We start from the raw sequence: 21,563 nt of genomic DNA on the forward strand, positions 1-21,563 counted from the left end.
CTTTAGTGTGTACATCTCATCCTCAAATATGCCATGTGATTCAACATGCCATCTGGGGCTCAGGGTATTAGGTTCAATTGTTGTTCAGTTGTGTTCAACTCTTTGCAACCCCATAGACTGCAACATGCTAGGCTTCCCTGTCCTTCACTAACTCTCAGAGTTTACTCAAACTCATGTCCATTGAATTGGTGATGCCATTCAGTCATCTCATCCTCTGTCAACCCCTTCTCCTCCTGCCTTCAATTTTTTCCAGTATCAGTGTCTCCTAATGTGTTGGTTCTTCACATCAGGAGGCCAAAGTATTGGAGCTTCAACTTCAGCATCAGTCCTTCCAATGAATATTCAGGATTGATTTCCTTTAGGACTGACTGGTTTGACTCCTTGCAATTCAAGGGACACTTAAGAGTCTTCTCCAGCACCATCATTTAACAATTCTACTAACCCAAATTAATTTCTTGATCATTTTTCTATATAGCACACTCACATTATTTCCAATTTTTTCATGTGAATAAAAATATTGAAATTAAAAGAAAAAAAAGAAGAATCTCACATGAACATTGTCTTAAGGGAAAAGAAGCCTAAAAGTTTAGGACTTCTTTGGACTTGAGCACATAGCATTTTTTTTCAATCACAAAGTTTGTTTTTTAAAAAAGTAACAAGAATCAATAATATATGATGAATATTAGCATACAAGGATCCTGTCCAGGTGGTTAACAGATAAACATATTCTTATACTTTGATAGTTTCCATGCTCTGAGGGGGGGGAAAAATTTACAACAGTTGAGTAATAAGACAGGAACAATTAAAATAGATGCACATTTTTATTTTCCATGTGCATATATTTTAATTTGTTGATAAAATTTCACTCATAAAATAATTCATGCATTTTTTTAAATCAGGGAGAACTCTCTCAAGGTAACAGTGTTTGGTGTTCATTAACTTGAATCTTATAAAGGCTGAAAGGACTTCCCTGTTTGTGCCAGGGCAGGCTGCTTCCCCTGCAGTCAGCACATTTCAATGGGGCAGAAGACATCTAACTTGCTCCCTCGGGGCTGTTTCTACATGCACCATGGCCACCTTTGTGGAGCTCAGTACCAAGGCTAAGGTGCCCGTCTTGGGCCTGGGCACCTGGAAAGTAAGTGTGCAAATATCTGGACACCTTCTTCCCTCCAGGGGCTTTGGGCATTTCCTCCTGTCCTGAGGGAAAGCCCAGAGGCAAGGGTTTTGGGGAAGTAAATATTGGGCACCAGAGGCAGTACTGAGGTAGCTTTCTCAGGGCTGATTCAGCAGTAGTGCTCCAAGACTGACTTTTTCCAGCAGTGGTGAGAGCTTTCCTAGCAAGTATCAAGTTTTAAGCAGTTTAAGTGTAAGTGTTAGTCGCTCAGTCGTGTTTGACTCTTTGTGACCCCATGGACTGTAGCCCACCAGAAGAAAGGATAGGTAGATCCGTAGTAAATGCTTCTTTCTCTTTCATTGTTTGGCTTGGCTAGATTAGACAGAATGTGGTATTTTTAATGCCCTTCCTTCCTTTTTTCTTCCTCCCTTCCTTTCCACCCTCCCTCTCTCTCTTTCCTTTTTGCCTTTCTTCGATGAAAGAAAACCTTTCTGCTTTCAAGTGAGGGGAGACATTCCATTTTTACAAGGTTTTCTATTTCTCCTTTTCTGAAGCAACAATTATATAATGTCTTTTATCCACTGACTCTTAGGTGTATGCCTGGTGCTGTACTTCAAATTTGACACTCACTGTGGCACTTACTACAATCACCTCATGTACATTCGTGTGAGTGTGTGCTAAATCACTTCAGTCTTGTCCAACTCTTTGTGACGCTGTGGACTGTAGTCCACCAGGCTCCTCTGTCCATGGGGTTCTCCAAGCAAGAACACTGGAGTGGGTTGCCATGCCCTCCTCCAGGATATCTTCTTGATCCAGGAATAGAACTCTCATCTCTTACATCCCCTGCATTAGCAGGTGGATTCTTTACCATTAGCATCACCTGGGAAGCAGCAATAGCTTCACGAGGCAGATGCTGTTGTCATTATTCTCATTTTGCAGACAAGGTTTAGAGAAATTAGCCAGTCTGCTCAGGTCACACACCTAGCATGAGATGAGCCTGAATTTATGAGGTAATAACTACTTTTTCTCTGAAAATTCCTTTAGTTTATTTCAAGTCCAGTGTGTAGCCTGGTCATTAGAAAGAGTTTGCAGTCTCTTCTGTATACCTTGACTTCCCTGGTGGCTCAGACGGTAAAGTGTCTGACTGCAATGCAGGAGACCTGGGTTCGATCCCTGGGTCAGGAAGATCCCCTGGAGAAGGAAATGGCAACCCACCCAAGTACTCTTGCCTGGAAAATCCCATGGATGGAGGAGCCTGGTAGGCTACAGTCCATGGGGTCGCAAAGAGTCGGACATGACTGAGTGACTTCACTTCACTTCACTTCTATGTACCTGGAGACACTTCTGGGCTGGAGCATGAACCTGAATCAGAAGGGAATAGGCTTGAGTTAGGATGGGACATGATGCTATAATCATAAAGTTAATTCACTTTTCTTCCTTCTCTTTTGAAAAGTTTTCCAAAGCATGCTTTCTTCCCGGGTATCCCCTAAAAAAAGGGATCTCAGGGAAATCTTGGTTTGGAGAAGCTGGGCTGGGTAAGACAGCCTGTTGAAGGTGGTCTGGGAAGATGGCTTTTTCTTTTTCCTTCCAGTCTGGCTTAGGAGAAGTCAGAGACGCTGTGAAGGGGGCCACTGACACAGGATATCGCCACTTGGACTGTGCTTATGCCTACGAGAATGAGCATGCGGTGGGCGAAGCGATCCAAGAGAAGAGCCAAGAGAAGGCTGTGAAGCGGGAAGAACTCTTCATAGTGAGCAAGGCACCAAGGGCTCACCTGGTGGGAAGACTATACTTCAAAGCAGGCAGAAGTGTTGGGTCTAGTCAGCACCCAGAATTCTGTCTTTCCATACTGTTCAGGGGGTTCTGCAGGCAAGAACACTGAAGTGGTTTGCCATTCCCTGCTCTAGTGGACCACACTTACTATCTAGATTCTCAGTGACCCTAGCACAAATATATACAGTTCATCTCACTAACAGCATCCCTGTTGGCTCAGAACTCTCCACTATGACCCATCCATCTTGGGTGGCCCTGCACAGCATGGCTTTGTTACACAAGGCTGTGATCCATGTGATCATTTTGGTTAGCTTTCTGTGATTGTGATTTTCATTCTGGAGGCTTTGGGGTTATAGTTCTTGCTTCTGTCTGCCCTCTGATGGATGAGGTTAAGAGGCTTGTGCAAGCTTCCTTACAGGAGGGACTGGCTGTGGGGAAAACTGGGTCTTGTTCAGGTGGGCAGTGACATGCTCAGTTAATCTTTAATCCAGTTGTCTGCTGTGGGTGGGCTGTGCTCCCTTCCTATTAGTTGTTTGGCCTGGGGCAACCCAATCCTGGAGTCTACATGCGCTATGGTGGGGCTACTCAGTTCAGTTTAGCTTAGTCGTGTCCAACTCTTTGCGACCCCAGGGACTATAGCACGCCAGGCTTCCCTGTCCTTCACCAACTCCTGGAGCTTGCTCAGACTTCTGTCTATTGAGTCATTGATGCCATCCAACGATCTCATCCTCTGTCATCCCCTTCTCCCTTCAATTTTTCCCAGCATCAGGGTCTTTTCCAATGAGTCAGTTCTTCACGTCAGGTGGCCAAAGTTTCAGCTTCAGCATCAGTCCTTCCAATGAATATTTAGGACTGATATCCTTTAGGATGGACTGGTTGGATCTCCTTGTAGTCCAAGAGACTCTCAAGAGTCTCTCCAACACCACAGTTCAAAAGCGTCAATTCTTCAGTGCTCAGCTTTCTTTATAGTCCAGTTCTCATGCCCATACATCACTACTGGAAAAAACCACAGCTTTGACTAGATGAACTTTTGTAGGTAGGGCTACTGGAGACCTTCAAAAAGGAGGAGATACCAAGGGAACATTTCAAGCAAAAATGGGCACAATAAAGGACAGAAATGGCAAGGAACTAACAGAAGCAGGAGAGATTAAGAAGAAATGGCAAGAATACACAGAAGAACTATACAAAAATGATCTTAATGACCCAGATAAGCATAATGGTGTGGTCACTCACCTAGAGCCAGGCCTTAGGAAGCATTATTACAAACAAGCTAGTGGGGGTGATGGAATTGCTGCTTAGCTATTTCAAATCCTAGAAGATGATACTGTTAAAGTGCTGCACTCAATATGCCAGCACATTTGGAAAATTCAGCAGTGGTCACAAAACTGGCAAATGTCACTTTTTATTCCAATCCCAAAGAAAGGCAATGCCAAAGATTGCTCAAGCTACCATATAATGGTGCTCATTTCACATTCTAGCAGGACAACGCTCAAAATCCTTCAAGCTAGGCTTCAACAGTACGTGATCTGAGAACTCCTAGATGTGCAAGCTAGATTTCGAAAAGGCAGCGGAACCAGAGATTAAATTGCCAATAACTGTTGGGTCATAGAAAAAGCAAGGGGATTCCAAAGAATATATATACTTCTGCTTCATTGACTACACCAAAGCCTTTGACTGTGAGGACCACAACAAACTGTGGAAAATTCTTAAAGAGATGGGAATGCCAGACCACCTGACCTGCCTCCTGAGAAAACTGTATGCAGGTCAAGAAGCAACAATTAAAACCAGACATAGAACAAAGGACTGTTTCAAAATTGGGAAAGGAGTACGGTAAGGTTGTATATTGTCACCCTGCTTATTTAACTTATATGCAGAGTACCTCATGTGAAATGCCAGACTGGATGAAGCACAAGCTGGAATCAAGATTGCCAGGAGAAATATCAACAAGCTCATATATGCAGATGATACAGCCCTAATGGCAGAAAGAGAAGAGAAACTAAAGAGCCTCTTGATGAAGGTGAAAGAGGAGAGTGAAAAAGCTTGCTTAAAACTCAACATTCAAAAAACAAAGATCATGACATCTGGTCCCATCACTTCATGACAAGTAGATGGAGAAAAGAAAAGGAAACAGTGGCAGACTTTATTTTCTTGGGCTCCAAAATCACTACGGATGGTGACTGCAGCCATGAAATTAAAAGACACTTGCTCTTTGGAAGGAAAGCTATGACAAACCTAGACAGCATGTTAAAAGCAGAGATATCACTTTGCCAACAAAGTTTCATATAATCAAAGCTACGGTTTTTTCGGTAGTCACGTACGGATGTGAGAGTTGGACTATAGAGAAGGCTGAGCACTGAAGAATTGATGTTTTAAATTGTGGTGCTGGAGAAGACTTTTTAGTGTCCCTTGGACAGCAAGAAGATCGAACTAGTCAATGCTAAAGGAAATCAACCCAGAATAATCATTGGAAAGACTGAGGCTGAAGCTGAAGCTCCAATACTTTGGCCATGATGCAAAGATCTGACTCATTGGAAAAGACCCTGATGCTGGGAAAGATTGAGGGCAGGAGGAGAAAGGGTTACAGAGGATGAGATGGTTGGATGGCATCACTGACTCAATGGAGCAAACTCAGGGAGACAGGGAAGGACAGGGAAGCCTGGCATTCTGTAGTCCATGGGGTCACAAAGAGTTGGACATGACTGAGTGAATGAACAACAACAAGAGCATCCAGGTCACTTCCCCTAGCTGTCTTCATCGCTGTCTTTATAACGTCCCTGGACACAAACATCCACATTAGCATCCAGTGTTGGTGCATTGATGCTGATGCTACCCACTCTTCTTGAGTGGCTTCAGCCCTAGAGGAATAGTCTCCATTGAGCCAGGGTGGTGTCTTTAGCATCCCTGTTCCCTATTGGTGGGTTCCATCTTCCCCCTGGCAGCCGAAAGCTAAGGCTACAACTGGATCCTGAAGCTCCACTTTTCAGCACTGTGGTCTCAGTGGTTGTAGCCCAGAGGTTCTCAGCTGGCAGGTACTTTGGAAAATGGTGGGACATACTTATTGTCATATATGAATTTCACTTCAGTTCAGTCTAGTAAAAGGCAAGTTACAGAATGTTATAAACAGAGGGAGGGGTGGAGTGAGAGAGGATTGAGAATCACTGAATATACATTATACCCAATTTGCTAAAAGGGACTGACTAGTTACAGGTACTTGGAAAGTGCATGTACCTAGTGGGACAAATAGACCCCACTGGTTGCATCTGGATAAATTCCTTGTAGAGTTATTGTTGGTGGCCCATGGGCTTGGAGACAGGAGAGCAGTAGAGGACCACCTGTTCCCAAAGGCTTAGGAACTTAAATGCTGGCCACAATTCACAACTTCAGAAACGCTACTGCTGAGGAAGAGGATGGCACATGTAAACAAACACTGAGTCTGTGCCCAATATGGCACCTGATGTAACAAATACATACAATACCAGGTGAGTCAAAAAGATGACTTGCCCTTGACACTTAAGAGATGTCAGTGACTTTCAGAGTGACCTGGTGACCTTGCATCCCTGGATGACGCATCTGAACCACCTGTGCTGTAAATGGCCTGCCCCTGGGGTTAGCTCAAGCTGAGGGTCAAAAAGCAGGGAAAGCAGAAAAGGTAGCCCTTCTCTGTCCACTGCTGATTTCTCCCTGTTGTCCTCTCTACAGCTGTGGCCCACCTTCATGGAGAAGCATCTAGTGAGGGAATCCTGTCAGAAGACCCTCAAGGATCTGAGACTGGACTATCTGGACCTCTACCTTATTCACTTTCTACAGGCATTACAGGTTGAAGTTCCTCCCTGTCCCAGTCTCTGGTTCCTGGGCACGTGTTGGAAGATAGCAGCTGTGTCAGGAGTGGGGAGGGGAGGGTTGGGGGCTGGAGGCAGGGGACCAAGGTGAGCTGAAGCAAGAGGCCTTGCACTTCAGGACTCCACAGGAAAGTTTTCAGGATGAGACGGTGGAGCAGAAAGACACTGGCCTGAAAAGGAATCCAAGTCCATGGACCAATGTAGAGGTGACCCCACACCTTGGCTTTCTCTGTTACGTTTGAGAAAACTATGACTTCTAGCAGTTCAGGCAAGCTGCAACTGCCACTCTGCTTTGGTCCTGATTCCATGCCAAGGGCTCTCCTCCCAGGGCAGCTCTTACATAATGCTGTTTCAGGGCTCAATCCTCTCATTAACTGAGGCACTGGGAATGCCATTCTGGAGAAAAGCCCAAGTATGATTGTGCTGAAAGGTAGCCAGTGCTCAGTGAGTAAATGGGACTCTGCTCCTGCCTTTGCCAGAGAGCCTGAGGGACGTGAATTCCCAGCTCTCTCACCTTATGAAATTGAACTTTGTCCCCAAGTGCTTGTGAGAAGTCTATGTCCACGGGGCTAATGGTGGCTTCTGGGATGTTCTTATGATAGATTTTAAAATCAGTCCAGCAATTTCTGGGAATTCCCTGAGGGTACAATGATCAGGACTCCATGCTTTCACTGCCAAGGGCATGGGTTCAATCCCTGGTTAGGAAACTAAGATCTCAGAAGCTGTGTGGCATGGCCAAAAGAAAAAAAGTCCAATAATTTCTAAAATATAAGAACTTATGTTTTATATTCCGGCAGATTGATCCAGAGATTTTATTTCAACTATGTTCTCCAAAATTGATACTGTGGAGCTTGAAAAAAAAATGGTATGCAGATGTGGGTGTTTAGGATGAGTCAGGATCCTGAAAACTCACTTGACAGAATCAAGTGTTTAGATGCATACTGCGCTAAGCTTCTTGTTTCACATTTATAGCCTGGGGAGGACTTTACTCCCAAAGACAATAAAGGCAATACCATCAACAGTAAAGCAACATTCTTGGACACTTGGGAGTAAGTTCCATCTTGTTCGCAGTGGGCTGGGAGTGAAAACTTGCCTTCAGTCATCTACAAGGGTCTATACCAGTGTGAAGGAGCCCAGGTGCTCAATGAGGTTTTAGCTCATCATCATTTTCTAATTCTTTGAACTCCTTCCTAATCACCTTTGACTTTTGGGGTTCACCTGACACTTCTTATATTTTTGAAAACTAAGACTGAATCCTCAAAGGAGACTGGGAATACAGCATGCCTGACTTCAGAGGATACCCAGTTTATTCTTAAACCAGGGGGAGGGATTTGAAACAGTGTTGCCCTGGGATTGCAGGTATTGATTAAAGTAACTTCAGTCAGTTCAGTTCAGTTCAGTCGCTCAGTCGTGTCCAACTCTTTGCGACCCCATGAATCGCAGAACACCAGGCCTCCCTGTCCATCACCAACTCCCGGAGTTTACTCAGACTCACGTCCATCGAGTCAGTGATGCCATCCAGCCATCTCATCCTCTGTCGTCCCCTTCTCCTCCTGCCCCCAATCCTTCCCAGCATCAGGGTCCTTTCCAATGAGTCAACTCTTCACATGAGGTGGCCAAAGTATTGGAGTTTCAGCTTCAACATCAGTCCTTCCAATGAACACCCAGGACTGATCTCTTTTAGAATGGACTGGTTGGATCTCCTTGCAGTCCAAGGGACTCTCAAGAGTCTTCTCCAACACCACAGTTCAAAAGCATCAATTCTTCGGTGCTCAGCATTCTTCACAGTCCAACTCTCACATCCATACATGACCACAGGAAAAACCATAGCTATGACTAGACGGAACTTTGTTGGCAAAGTAATGTCTCTGCTTTTGAATATGCTATCTAGGTTGGTCATAACTTTCCTTCCAAGGAGTAAGCGTCTTTTAATTTCATGGCCGCATTCACCAGTTGCAGTGATTTTGGAGACCCTCAAAATAAAGTCTAACACTGTTTCCACTGTTTCCACTGTTTCCCCATCTATTTGCCATAAAGTGATGGGACCAGATGCCATGATCTTAGTTTTCTGAATGTTGAGCTTTAAGCCAACTTTTTCACTCTCCTCTTTCACTTTCATCAAGAGGCTTTTTAGCTCCTCTTCACTTTCTGCCATAAGGGTGTGTCATCTGCATATCTGAGGTTATTGATATTTCTCCCGGCAATCTTGATTCCAGCTTGTGCTTCTTCCAGCCCTGCGTTTCTCATGATGTACTCTGCATATATGTTAAATAAGCAGGGTTACAATATACAGCCTTGACATACTCCTTTTCCTATTTGGAACCAGTCTGTTGTTCCATGTCCAGTTCTAACTGTTGTTTCCTGACCTGCATATAGGTTTCTCAAGAGGCAGGTCAGGTGGTCTGATATTCCCATCTCATTCATATTTTCCAGTTTCTTGTGATCCGCACAGTCAAAGGCGTTGGCATAGTCAATAAAGCAGAAATAGATGTTTTTCTGGAACTCTCTTGCTTTTTCCATGATCCAGCAGATGTTGGCAATTTGATCTCTGGTTCCTCTGCCTTTTCTAAAACCAGCTTGAACATCAGGAAGTTCACAGTTCACGTATTGCTGAAGCCTGGCTTGGAGAATTTTGAGCATTACTTTACTAGCATGTGAGATGAGTGCAATTGTGTGGTAGTTTGAGCATTCTTTTGCATTGCCTTTCTTTGGGATTGGAATGAAAACTGACCTTTTCCAGTCCTGTGGCCACTGCTGAGTTTTCCAAATTTAGTGCAGGTTATTTAACTCCTTGAAACCTCAGTTTCTTCTGCTTCTTAAAAAAAAAATCTTCCAAAGGATACTAATAATGTAAATCTTCCTGGATGACTCAGTGGTAAAGAATCTGCCTGCCAATGCAGGGACACGGATTTCACTCCTGATCTAGGAAGATCCCTGTGCCTGGGAGGAACTAAGCCGGTGCACCACAAGTACTGAGACTGCTCTAGAGCCGGGAGCAGCAACTACTGAGGCCCATGCGCCCTAGCGCCCGTGCTCTGCAGAAAAGAGCAGCCCCTGCTCACCACAACTGGAGGAAGCCCTCGTGCAGCAATGAGGGCCCAATGCGACCAAAAATAAAAAGAAATTCATCAAAAAACAACAGAAAGACATTTAAAAGTTAGCAATAATAAAAGAGCAATGATTATGTGATTAAAAGCCATTCTAAATAATAAGCCATTGGCAATATCTCATGAGCAAGAGCATACACACACACACACACACACACACACACACACACACACAGTCGCTTCAGTTGTGTCCGACTCTTTTTGATCCTATGGTCTGCAGCCCACCAGGCTCCTCTGTCCATGAGATTCTCCAGGTAAGAATACTGAAGTGGGTTGCCATGCCCTCCTCCAGGGATATATGTGTGTGTGTGTGTGTGTGTGTGTGTGTATACATAAGTATATATATAAGTAAATCAAGTTCTCTTGGGAAAATCTTATGAAGGCATCATTCTGTCAAACGTTCTGCTATCTTGAACATATACTTAAATATAAATCCATGGTAAATGTGACAGAACATCATTGCTGTACAAGCCAAAAGCTGGTTGAGCCCACATACATGAAGGTGGGTTCAAACTTCAAGTTTCAAAATGTTGTTTTTCTTAGCTTTACATATTCTTTTTAACCTAATGACCACACAAGTCTTTATCCAACTACATAGTCTTAAACACTTGTTAGATATACTCATTAAAACAAATTTATGAAGCCTGAATTTTCAAGAAAATATGCTACTTTCTTTCTGTTAGTGCCAAAAGAGTAGCCATAAAGAGAAACATGAATTCTGGTACTAAGATAGTTTTTTCAAAAGTCAACATGTTTATTTTCCTACCACCAACAACCTCCTGTGAGAGAAATATTTCAGGATGATGATTTAATGAACCATCTAATGGTGGGAAATCAATCCTGAATATTCACTGGAAGGACTGACGCTGAAGCTGAAACTCCAATACTTTGGCCACCTATTGTGAAGAAAAGACATTAGAAAAGACCCTGATGCTGGGAAAGATTGAAGGCAGGAGGAGAAGGGGACGACAGAGAATGAGATGGTTGGATGGCATCCACTGACTTGATGGACAGGAGTCTGAGCAAGCTCCGGGAGTTGGTGAAGGACAGGGAAGACTGGTGTGCTGCAGTCCATGGGGCTGCAAAGAGTCGGACACAACTGAGCCACTGAACTGAACTGAATGTTTTATGTGCATGGACTCAACTCAGTGAATGTTTTATTCCTGAGAATGAAAGTTATGATAAGACTTACCACAGAGCCTAAGATTTCAATAGACTAAGCTTTTGCATTAACTTTGACAAGAGGGTTCTGTCATATACATTACCTTGGTAAACTAAGACCTCTGAAATATCTTAGGGATTATTCTTTGTGAGATATGGAGACTGAGACACCTCTAGTATTGTTTCCACAAGAGTTTTGATCTTATTCTATTTTTTCTTTCTTTTTTATTTTTTTTAAGTTATGAAATTATGATAACACATTTACATGAGACTTGGAAAATACAAGACAAAGTTACATATAGTTCCACTAAATGTTATGATGTTTTTAAGTAGATAAATTGAGATTTTTAGTTGGAGTTTCAATATCAAACTCTCAAAAATTAATAGAATGAATAGACATAAAAGTAGAAGGAAATAGTAGACCTGAAAAGTACCATGAACCAATTCAACATAATAAAGATTTACAGAATTTTCACACAACACGATACAAATTCAAGTTCTCATAGACTATAAACTGGGAGACACTGGAACATATCCAGGGATATAAAACAAGTTGCAAAAGTTTTATGGTCTAAATGTATTGAAATCATACAGAGTCTGTTCTCTATCACTGTGGATTTATGTTAGAGATCAAGATATATGAAAATAACCCACATATTTTCAAGTGCAGTGTGACATTTACCAGGAGAGCTCTTTGACTTATCCATTGAAAGCCTCAATAAGGTTAGAAGACTGAAAGAACACAGAGGGCAGATGCAGGGAAGAAAGCATCTACATGAGAAATTAATATCAAAGATACTTTTAAAACTCCATGTATTTGGAAATTAAATATCCACTTTTAAATGATGTTGCCCCTATTCTTAACGAATACTTAGTAGTATTCATTGTGACAACTATATCATTGTTCTCTGTAAAAAGTACCCTGATTTTCACATTGCTGTATCCTTAGAATGGATTTGAGAATGATTACTAAATGAAAGATTTTGATGATCAAGTTCAAAGAATCTAGGAAGAAAAGGCAGGACTGAAGCAATCAAAGTTTATGCGGACCCATAACCAGTTCAACAGAAACCTTCTTGAACACCCTGAAGCAGATGGGAGAAAAAGAGTGAAACAATGTCAAGATGTGTCACACACCCACCTGTACCTGCTCCACGCTACACAGAAACAGTTACACTGGTTCATGGCCCAACTCAGGCGGTTTGGGGACTTTGCCATCTCATCAGTTCTAAATTTTATTTGTCCAATTTAAAGACTATATCATCTACCGTAGTGGTCCTCTCTATGCATTAAAATCACCTGGGGAGTTTTAATGATCCCAGTGCTGAGGCCACATGCTACACAGATTTGATAAGAAACTCTGAGGGTAGAATCTGGGCATCAGTATATATATGTATGCATTTTTAACTATTTGTTTTTGGCTGCCGTGGGTCTTCATAGCTGCCCCTGGGCCTCCCCTCATTGTGGAGAGCACGGGCTACTCTCTAGTTGCAGGGCACCAGCTTCTCGTTGCTTTGGCTTCTCTCGTGGAACGCAGGCTCTAGGCGCACAGCTCAGTAGTTGTGGTGCACGGGGTTAGTTGCTCCACATGCAGCGTATGGTATCTTCCTGGACCAGGGCTCCAACCCATGCTCCTTGCACTGGGAGGCGGATTCTCCACCATCAGACCACCAGAGAAGTCTCTAGGCATTAGTATATTTTAAAGCTGTCAGGTGATTCCGAATTGCAGCCATTTTTGAGAACCGCTGGCTCGACTGTCCCCCGAACACCTCATGCTCGTCCTCGCCTCAAAGGCTTTGCTCCTGCTTTCCTCTCTACTCATGGGCTGGATGGAAAATTCCTTTTCCCCCCTTCTTTCTTATTTTTTAAATTATGGAAGTATGATAACACATTTACAGGAGACTTGGAAAATACAGAACAAGGTTACATATAGTTCTACTACATATTACAATTATCTTTTTAGTAGATGAATTAAGAATTTTAGTTGGAATTTCAATAACAAGCTCTCAAAAATTAATAGAATGAATAGACAGAAAAATAGAAAGCTATAGTAGACCTGAAAAGCACTATCAACCAATTCGATGTAATTAAGATTTATACAATTTTCACACAACAGCAGTATACAGATTCTATTCAAGTTCCCACAGACTATAAACCAGGAGACACTGGAACATATCCAGGGACATAAAACTTCATGGTACAAAAATTTCATGGTCTTTTGTAAATCATGCAGAGTCTGTTTTCTTATCACTGTGGGTTTATGTTAGAAAGTCAAATTCTTTTTATTAGTTCTGCTAATCCACACACATATTCCTGTCCCAGAGAGGACTAAACCAAACTAAGCCAAACTAGAGGGTCCTTGAGACCCCTCTAGCAATGGCCAAAGTTGTCCCTTTCTATGACAGGCCTTGGAGGAGCTGGTGGACGAGGGGCTGGTGAAAAACATTGGGATCTCGAACTTCAACCACTTTCAGATCGAGAGACTCTTGAACAAACCTGGACTGAAATATAAACCAGTGATGAACCAGGTAAGTTGTTTACTAAAGGGTAAGGGTTCTGCTCTATTATTTCTTAGATGTCTGGAGGCAAGTTCAATGGTTTGCACTGTCTCATCTTGAAGGTCAGGCATCTCATGGAAGACAGGTCTTGGGGTCTGGTTTAGCCAGCCTAGCAAGAGGCATGATTTGGTCTTTGCTGATAGACCTTTTTCTCTGTGTAGAACTCCCTATGAGCAGCTCAAAGAGCAGGTGGATTTTCCCAGTGATGAGAATTGCTTGCTTTTACAGATTGAGTGTCACCCATACCTCACGCAGGAGAAATTGATCCAGTACTCAGTCCAAGGGCATCAGTGTCATGGCTTATAGCCCCCTAGGCTGTCCAAATAGATCTGGGTGAGGCATCTGATCTTTCTCTCAACATTCTTTTAAGAAAGCCATCAGAAAGAAAAATGCGTGTAAGGCAATGTGCCTGGCATACTCAAACAGTGGGGAAAATATGGGAACTTAAAAAAAAAAAAAAAAAAACAACAACCCTTTGGGAATACTCCAGTTTAACCACCCAGCACTGGACCAGCCTTTGCAAAAACTCCTGAGGCTTCAGAACCCATGGGTGGACCCATGGGTAAGACATGAAGCTTTCAAATCTTTTTACCGTATCTACCACATGAGGTAGACTGACGATCAGCCTTGGGCCCATCACTGGAGTAATATTCATCTATGTATGGTAGCCATGGTGATTATGCACACCAGCCATCTTTCTCCCCCTAGGGCCAAACCAGAGGACCCTTCTCTACTGGAGGATCCCAAGAGTAATGAGATTGCTGCAAAGCACAAAAAATCCACAGCCCAGGTATAATGTGTAGTTGCTTTACCTGCCACAAACTAGTCTTGTGTGATTCTTAATATTGTCTTCCTTTAACTCCTGTATTTATGTTATTTTATTTTTTGGCTATGCTGGGTCTTCATTGCTGTGAGAGGGATTTCTCTAGTTGGGGTGAGTGGGGGCTACTCTTTGTGGCCATGCATGGGCTTCTCATTGCAGTGGCTTCTCTTGTTGCAGGCTCAGTAGTTGTGGTGCGTGGGCTTAGTTGCTCTGAGGCATGTGGGCTCTTCCCAGATCAGGGATTGAACCAGTATCCCTGGCATGGCAAGGAGGATTCTTAACCACTGGACCATTGGGAAAGCACCCATTTTACTCCTTGAAGGGAAAGGGAACAAGAGAGGAAGCCTCCTAAGGCCTTTCCTTGAAAGTCTGTTTGTTCGGACCTCCAGGAAATAGCATGGTTATCACTGAAACAGGGATGGTCTCTAACAACTTCTGTTGAGACTAGAGGACCGAGAACAAGAACATGGCTTTGCAGCCGAAACACTTGCGCTCAGATCCCAGCTCCACTACTTATCAGCCGGACGATCCCAAACATGATCCCAGGTCACTTTCTTTTTTAAAAAGGAAGAATATAGGGTTGTTGTGAGGATTAAGGGAGAGAATTGAGCAGAGGACTGAGAAGTTACCTGATAGCTATAAAGTGTTCAGTGTATATTAGCTATTGTAACTTAATAAAGACACAGTGAATGGCAGAGATGTTTCATTTTCTGAAAAAGTAGAGGGAGTGGTCGTTGCAGTTGAGTGTAAACGAGAAATCCCCTTCTGCACAGGTTCTGATCCATTTCCAGATCCAGAGGCACGTAATTGTAATTCCCAAGTCTGTGACGCTCGCACACATCACCGAGAACTTTCAGGTAAAGTTCTGGCTGGTTCTGTTCAGTTCAGTGGCTCAGCTGTGTCCGACTCTTTGCAACCCCATGGACTGCAGCACGCCAGGCTTCCCTGTCCATCACCAACTCCCGGAGCTTGCTCAGACTCCTGTCCATCGAGTCAGTGGATGCCATCCAACCATCTCATCCTCTGTCATCCCCTTCTCCTCCTGCCTTCAATCTTTCCCAGCATCAGGGTCTTTTCAAATGAGTCAGTTCTTCGCATCAGGTGGCCAAAGTATTGGAGTTTCAGCTTCAGCATCAGTCCTTCCAGTAAATATTCAGGACTGATCTCCTTTAGGATTGACTGGTTGGATCTCCTTGCAGTCCAAGGGACTCTCAAGAGTCTTCTCCAACACTACAGTTCAAAAGCATCAATTCTTCGGTGCTCAGCTTTATTTGTAGTCCAACTCTCACATCCATACATGACTACTGGAAAAACCAAAGTTTGACTAGATGGACCTTTGTCAATAAAGTAATGTCTCTGCTTTTTAATATGCTGTCTATGTTGGGCATAGCTTTTCTTCCAAGGAGCAAGCTGGTGTTCTCAGTGGAGGAGGGGGTGGGAGAGACTCCTTCACCAGGTCTCTCATGCTGTCCCTGTGCTTTCTGTGGGCTTCCACCACCTTCCCACCACCTTGCCATCTCTCGGGCCAGGGAGCTGACCTCAGGGCTGAGGTGAAGGGCCCACGACCACGGGTGGGCTGGGGGAGCAGCCGGTGATGTCCTGTCAGGTGTGAGCACAGCTGTACCACTCACCCCTGACTGAGAAGGTCTTGGCTGTCCCCAAACAGTTATGCTGTGGGCCACACACAACAGCAGACTGTCCTGCCTAAGATCTGCCTCCTAGCAGCAGGAGAGGTATAGACCATACTAGAAGACCTGCCCTTCTGGAGGAACCCACGTGTCCATCAGGGGGCTGTGCAGTTCAGAGCCTGTAAGGCAAGGAGGCTTACAGGCTTTGGAACACAAAACCTCAGAAACATGGCAGTCTCTGTGTAGCACCCAATTTAGAGCCATTTGTGTCTGGTGGACATAATGGAAGAAACTCCCTTGGCTAGTTACTGCTGTGGATGTGAGCTTGCTCCCTGCTAGTGTGCCTGGAGATCTCAAATTGCACCAGGAACCGGCTTGCTGATGATGTTCTGGAATTCTCACTTTTCCAGGTCTTTGACTTTAAACTGAGCGATGAGGACATGGCGACCCTACTCAGCCTCAACAGAAACTGGCGGTACTACACCTTTAACTCGTAAGTGACGCTGGGCTGAGTTAATTAGGAGGATTGCTGGGAGTTTGTCTGAATTGGTAGAAGTTTAGCTAGAAGGATTGAAAGATAACTGGAACTACTTTCATTTCAAATGCCATTTTCTGGTGGTGTTGAAAATCAAAACTGGAATGCCTAGACTCATTATGAGGAAAGAGAGGGCGTGTGTGCTCAATCACTCAGTTGCATCTGATCCTTTGCAACCCCACAGGCTGCAGCCCACCAGGCTCCTCTGCCCATGGGGATCCTCCAGGCAAGAATACTGGAGTGGGTTGCCGTGCCCTCCTCCTGGGGATCTTTCCGACCCAGGGACTGAACCTGGGTCTCCTGCATTGCAGGCAGATTCTTTACTATCTGAGGCACCAGGGTAGACATATCCTTAACTGATGCATATTGTTGGAACTCCTGGATGTCGTACTGGAATCTTAAGAGAGAATATGTTGTCAGTAGGTAGAAGGCAGAGGCAGTCATTCATCCTTTCATCCACTAAGTATTTATTGAGCATCTACTATGTCCCAGGCACTCTCATCTAGACAGAGTTCCTGCCTTCACAGTCTTACATTCTAGTAAGAGAGTACCGAAACAAACTCACAAATGAATATGTTAAGTAAGTGTGAATCCTACAACTGACAAAGAAAGTGAAACGTAGGAAGGCATTGTCTGCCTTCTCTACTCCATTCCATTCCCTATTTTATCTAACTTCTCTATTTTCTATTGAGAGAATACAGAAATAAGCTCTCTCTATATATATGTATATATATACATACACACACACACATATATATACATACATATTTATCAGACTGCAATAAAGGCTATGCAGAAAAATCAAGTAGGGTAGTAAGGGAATAGGGAGTGGAGGGTGGTGGGGGAGTGATCCCTTACAATAGGGGAAGTCAGAGGAAGATTTGCTGATTGGTGACAGTTGAGCAGAAACCTGAAGGAAGTGAGGGACGAGCCCTGTAGATGCCTGGGGAACAGCATTCCAGGCAGTGAGGACGGCAAGCTCAAAGGCCCTGAGGTGGAATTGTGTTTAGAGCACTTGAGTAAGAGGGCGAGTGGGGCTGGAGCAGAGCGAGTGAGCGGCAGATGGAGAAGAGGCGAGGCCAGCAGTGTCAGGGGCTCAGAGCAAGCAGAGCCAGGTGGACACTGTGAGGAGGGCCTTTGGCTCTGAGGGTGCTGGGAAGCCAGTTGAGGATTCTGAGGCTTGTGCTTTAAAAGCCCCACTCTGACTTCTGAATTGAGAGACTACAGGGAGACTGTTGTGATAACCCAGGGGAAAAGACGACAGTGGCTGGACCTGGGTAATGGTAAGTAGAGAGAACCATCTCATTCTAAATACATTAGGAAAGCAGTGCCAATTGGATCTGAGCCATTAGGATTCTAAGGAGGCTCCAAATCTTTGGTTCTGGTGTTGCCTGATTCACACACAAGATGGAATTGCCATATAGGGCAAAGAAATCAGGAGTTTGCCTTGGGAAATGTTTACAATACCCAGTAAAGTTCGAAGTGTTTGAAAAGTGAAAGTGTTGTGTCTGACTCTGCAACCCCATGGACTGTAGCCCGCCAGGCCCCTTTGTCCAGAATTCTCCAGGCAAGAATACTGGAGTGGGTCGCCATTTCCTACTCCAGGGGATCTTCTTGACCCAAGGATTGGACCGGAGTCTCTTGAGTCTCCTGCATTGGCAGGTAGATTTTTTACCACTGCACCACCTGGGAAGCCCTTACTTTTGTTGGAGAACAAGCAGCAGCTACTTAGAATGACAAGAAGTGTCAAAAGTAAAATGAGGGAGGTAGGAGGGAGGCTCAAGAGGAAGGGGATATATGTATACTTATGACTGATTCACCTTGTTGTATGGCAGAAACCAACACAACATTGTAAAGCAATCATCCTCCAATTAAAAAAAATTAAAAACAGCCAAAAAAAAAAAGGTAAAATGAGGGACTTCATTGGTAGTTCAGTGGCTAGGAGTCCATGTTCCCAATGCAGGAAGCCTGGGTTCTATCCATGGTCGGGCAACTATTAATAAATCCCACATGCCACAGTTAAAGATTCCACATCCCAAAATGAAGTTTGAAGATCCTATGTGTCACAACAAAGACCAAAACTACTAAATAAAATAAAATAAAATATTTAAAATAAAGTAATACCTTCCTGGAGGGGAAACTGCTTCTCCCCTGGAGGCATTAGAGGGATGGGACTCAGGATTGAATCCATCCAGTTCAAATCCCAGCTCTAACACTTAATGTATTAGACTTGTGATCTTGGGTGAATTTCCCAGGCTGGTTTCTTTATTTGCAAAATTGGAATGATAGGATTAAATACAGCTAACATCTCTTGAGTGTTACCTTAGAATGTGCCAGGCACCCTAAGCCCAGTGCATGTATCATTAACTCATTCAATGATCATAACAAGCCCAAGTTATTCTATTGTTGTTCCTTCCAGGGTTATTATTAGCTACCATTATGAAACTTTCTGGTGTCCTGATCACCGTCCCCCCACCCTCCTTCCTAGCATACCCTTCAGATCTGTTTGATGGAAGGTGGAGGAAGACTTGGGTTCTTATAAAATCTTGGGGGAAGGGGAGAGGCTGAGAGGATCCATGAAGATCCAAAGCTCAGAGGATCCATGAAGAAGAATGCCGTTTAACCCAAAGTTTAACATTGGCATATTCTTCACGACTGTTTCCTCTGCAGGCTGAAAAGTCTGGAGGAGTATCCCTTCTATGCAGAATATTGAAGCTGAATCTCTTGATGCACACTCTCCTTCTTCATCTTACTGAAGTGTAATTCTCTCCACCAGCGTCCTGTTGTAACCAAGCTTATCTGAAATCACACCGAGCCTGCCCTGCTGAAGTCCAGGAGTTAGGCAGTTGCTGTATCTGGACTGGCTTGTTCAACCAAAGGAACAGATTACAACTGGGAGATTCGACTTAGATAAGCCAATTACATTTTTTTTTCCCCCTCGCTTCTTGAATCTGATCACGGGGACTCCACTAAACTTGAGGATATGATAACTGAAAATAATAAAGAATAATAATAACCAACAGGTATTGAGAGTTTACTATGCGCCAGCACTATTTGGGTGCTTTTTGTATGTGTGATTCACTGAATCCTGCAACTACCCCTTACATTGCTCAAAAGATGAAATGCAAGAATGGGGAGGCCAAGGCACTTGGTCAGGGCCACTCAGGTTATAAGTGGATGAACCAGGTTTCAAAGGCTCTGGGAGATCTTCGGGTTCACTGGCAATCAAAATGTCATTTACATACTGAAGAAAGGCTCCCTCATATAACTGTAGGTCCTTTAGACCTACAGTAGTCCTTTGGCTAGGGCTCCCCTAAAACTGGGAGAAGCATTCTTGAATCTCTGGGGAGGCACAATCCAGCAGAACTGATGTTTCAATTTGGTCTCTGGGTCATCCTATTCAAAAGCAAAAAATCCCTGTGATTCAGGACTTTGGGATGTGCAATAAAAGGTCTCTTTGTGACCCCATGGACTGTAGCCTGCCAGGCTCCTCTTCCATGGGATTTTCCAGGCAAGAATACTGGAGTGCGTAGCCATTCTCTTCTCCAGGGGATCTTCCTGACCCAGGGATGGAACCCAGGTCTCCTCCCTTGCAGGTGGATTCTACCATCTGAGCCACCAGGGAAGCTATGTAGGCCCAAAACTGTAAGCCAGCAGAAATCTCCAGAGAAAGTAAGGTATAGGGGTTGGGTGCCACCAGATGAATGTCCTCAGCTACCTGATTTATTGCTCTCAGGTCCTGTATAAAGTGATATTCTTGGGTTTCTGGCTTTTGGACTGGTAGGATGGGAATGCTGTGTGGTGACTGGCAAGGACAGATGAGGTCATAGCCATGAAGGCACATATTACCAGCTGGATTCCCTCTTTGGCATATTCCCTTAAAGTCTGTTGTTTTAAGTTCAGAATGTTAGACCTTGGGTGGAGTTCTGCCTGTGCAGGGTGTTGCTAACTTTGCTCTTTGTGGGTCCCCATCTGCCCAAACATCCCATTCTACCTTCTGCAGGATCTCTTCAGGTAATTTCAGGCACTCAGCCTTTCCTAGCTATAGTGATGCTGCTTGAAGCAAGTAAGATTGTCCTGGCAGCACCTTCATGCCCATCCTTTCTTGGGAAAAAGTTCCTCTTGCATTTAGTTTGCTCAAGAGGTCTCTCATCCCAGGAAATGTATTGGATACTCTGGCATGTACAGGAAACTGCTTCAGATAAGTCTCTCTCATCTGACATTCTTGTGGTTTCCAAAAGGGCTTTTGCAGAGGTTTAGGAGACAGTCTTACTTGAGTTTCTCTTACCTTGGACGTGGAGTGTCTCTTCATGGCTGCTCCAGCAAGGCGCAGCCACTTGCTCCTTACCTTGGACGTAGGGTAGCTCCTCTTGGGTGGTGCTGTACTCCTGAGCCATCGCAGCCACCGCATCTGGTCCCATCACTTCATGGCAAATAGATGGGGAAACAGTGGAAACAATGGCTGACTTTATTTTTCTGGGCTCCAAAATCACTGCGGATGGTGACTTCAGCCATGAAATTAGAAGACGCTTACTCCTTGGAAGGAAAGTTATGACCAACCTAGACAGCATATTAAAAAGCAGGGACATTACTTTCTCAACAAAGGTCTGTCTAGTCAAGGCTATAGTTTTCCAGTGGTCATGTATGGATGTGAGAGTTGGACTATAAAGAAAGCTGAGCACCGAAGAATTGATGCTTTTGTACTGTGGTGTTGGAGAAGACTCTTGAGAGTCCCTTGGACTGCAAGGAGATCCAACCAGTCCATCCTAAAGGAGATCAGTCCTGGGTGTTCATTGGAAGGACTGATGTTGAAGCTGAAACTCCAATCCTTTGGCCACCTGATGTGGAGAGCTGACTCATTGGAAAAGACCCTGATGATGGGAAAGATTGAGAGCAGGAGGAAAAGGGGACGGCAGAGGATAAGATGGTTGGATGGCATCACTGACTCAATGGACATAGGTTTGGGTGGACTCCAGGCGTTGGTGATGGACAAGGAAGCCTGGCGTGCTGCGGTTCATGGGGTCA

The 21,563-nt window shown here is 44.1% G+C and overlaps 1 protein-coding gene across 1 annotated transcript; it reads left to right on the forward strand.

Moving 5' to 3' along the window:
- The first annotated feature begins 1,069 nt into the window (after window positions 1-1,069).
- On the forward strand, window positions 1,070-19,251 carry LOC138080078 (aldo-keto reductase family 1 member B10-like). The gene is given in 11 exon segments (XM_068972993.1): window positions 1,070-1,135; window positions 2,706-2,873; window positions 6,587-6,703; window positions 7,699-7,779; window positions 13,400-13,522; window positions 13,781-13,824; window positions 13,826-13,885; window positions 14,261-14,342; window positions 15,149-15,232; window positions 16,414-16,478; window positions 19,209-19,251. Coding segments are annotated over 11 exon segments (933 nt in total).
- Window positions 19,252-21,563: the final 2,312 nt, after the last annotated feature.

Source organism: Capricornis sumatraensis, chromosome 5, assembly GCF_032405125.1.
Source record: "Capricornis sumatraensis isolate serow.1 chromosome 5, serow.2, whole genome shotgun sequence".
Classification (NCBI taxonomy): Eukaryota; Metazoa; Chordata; class Mammalia; order Artiodactyla; family Bovidae; genus Capricornis; species Capricornis sumatraensis.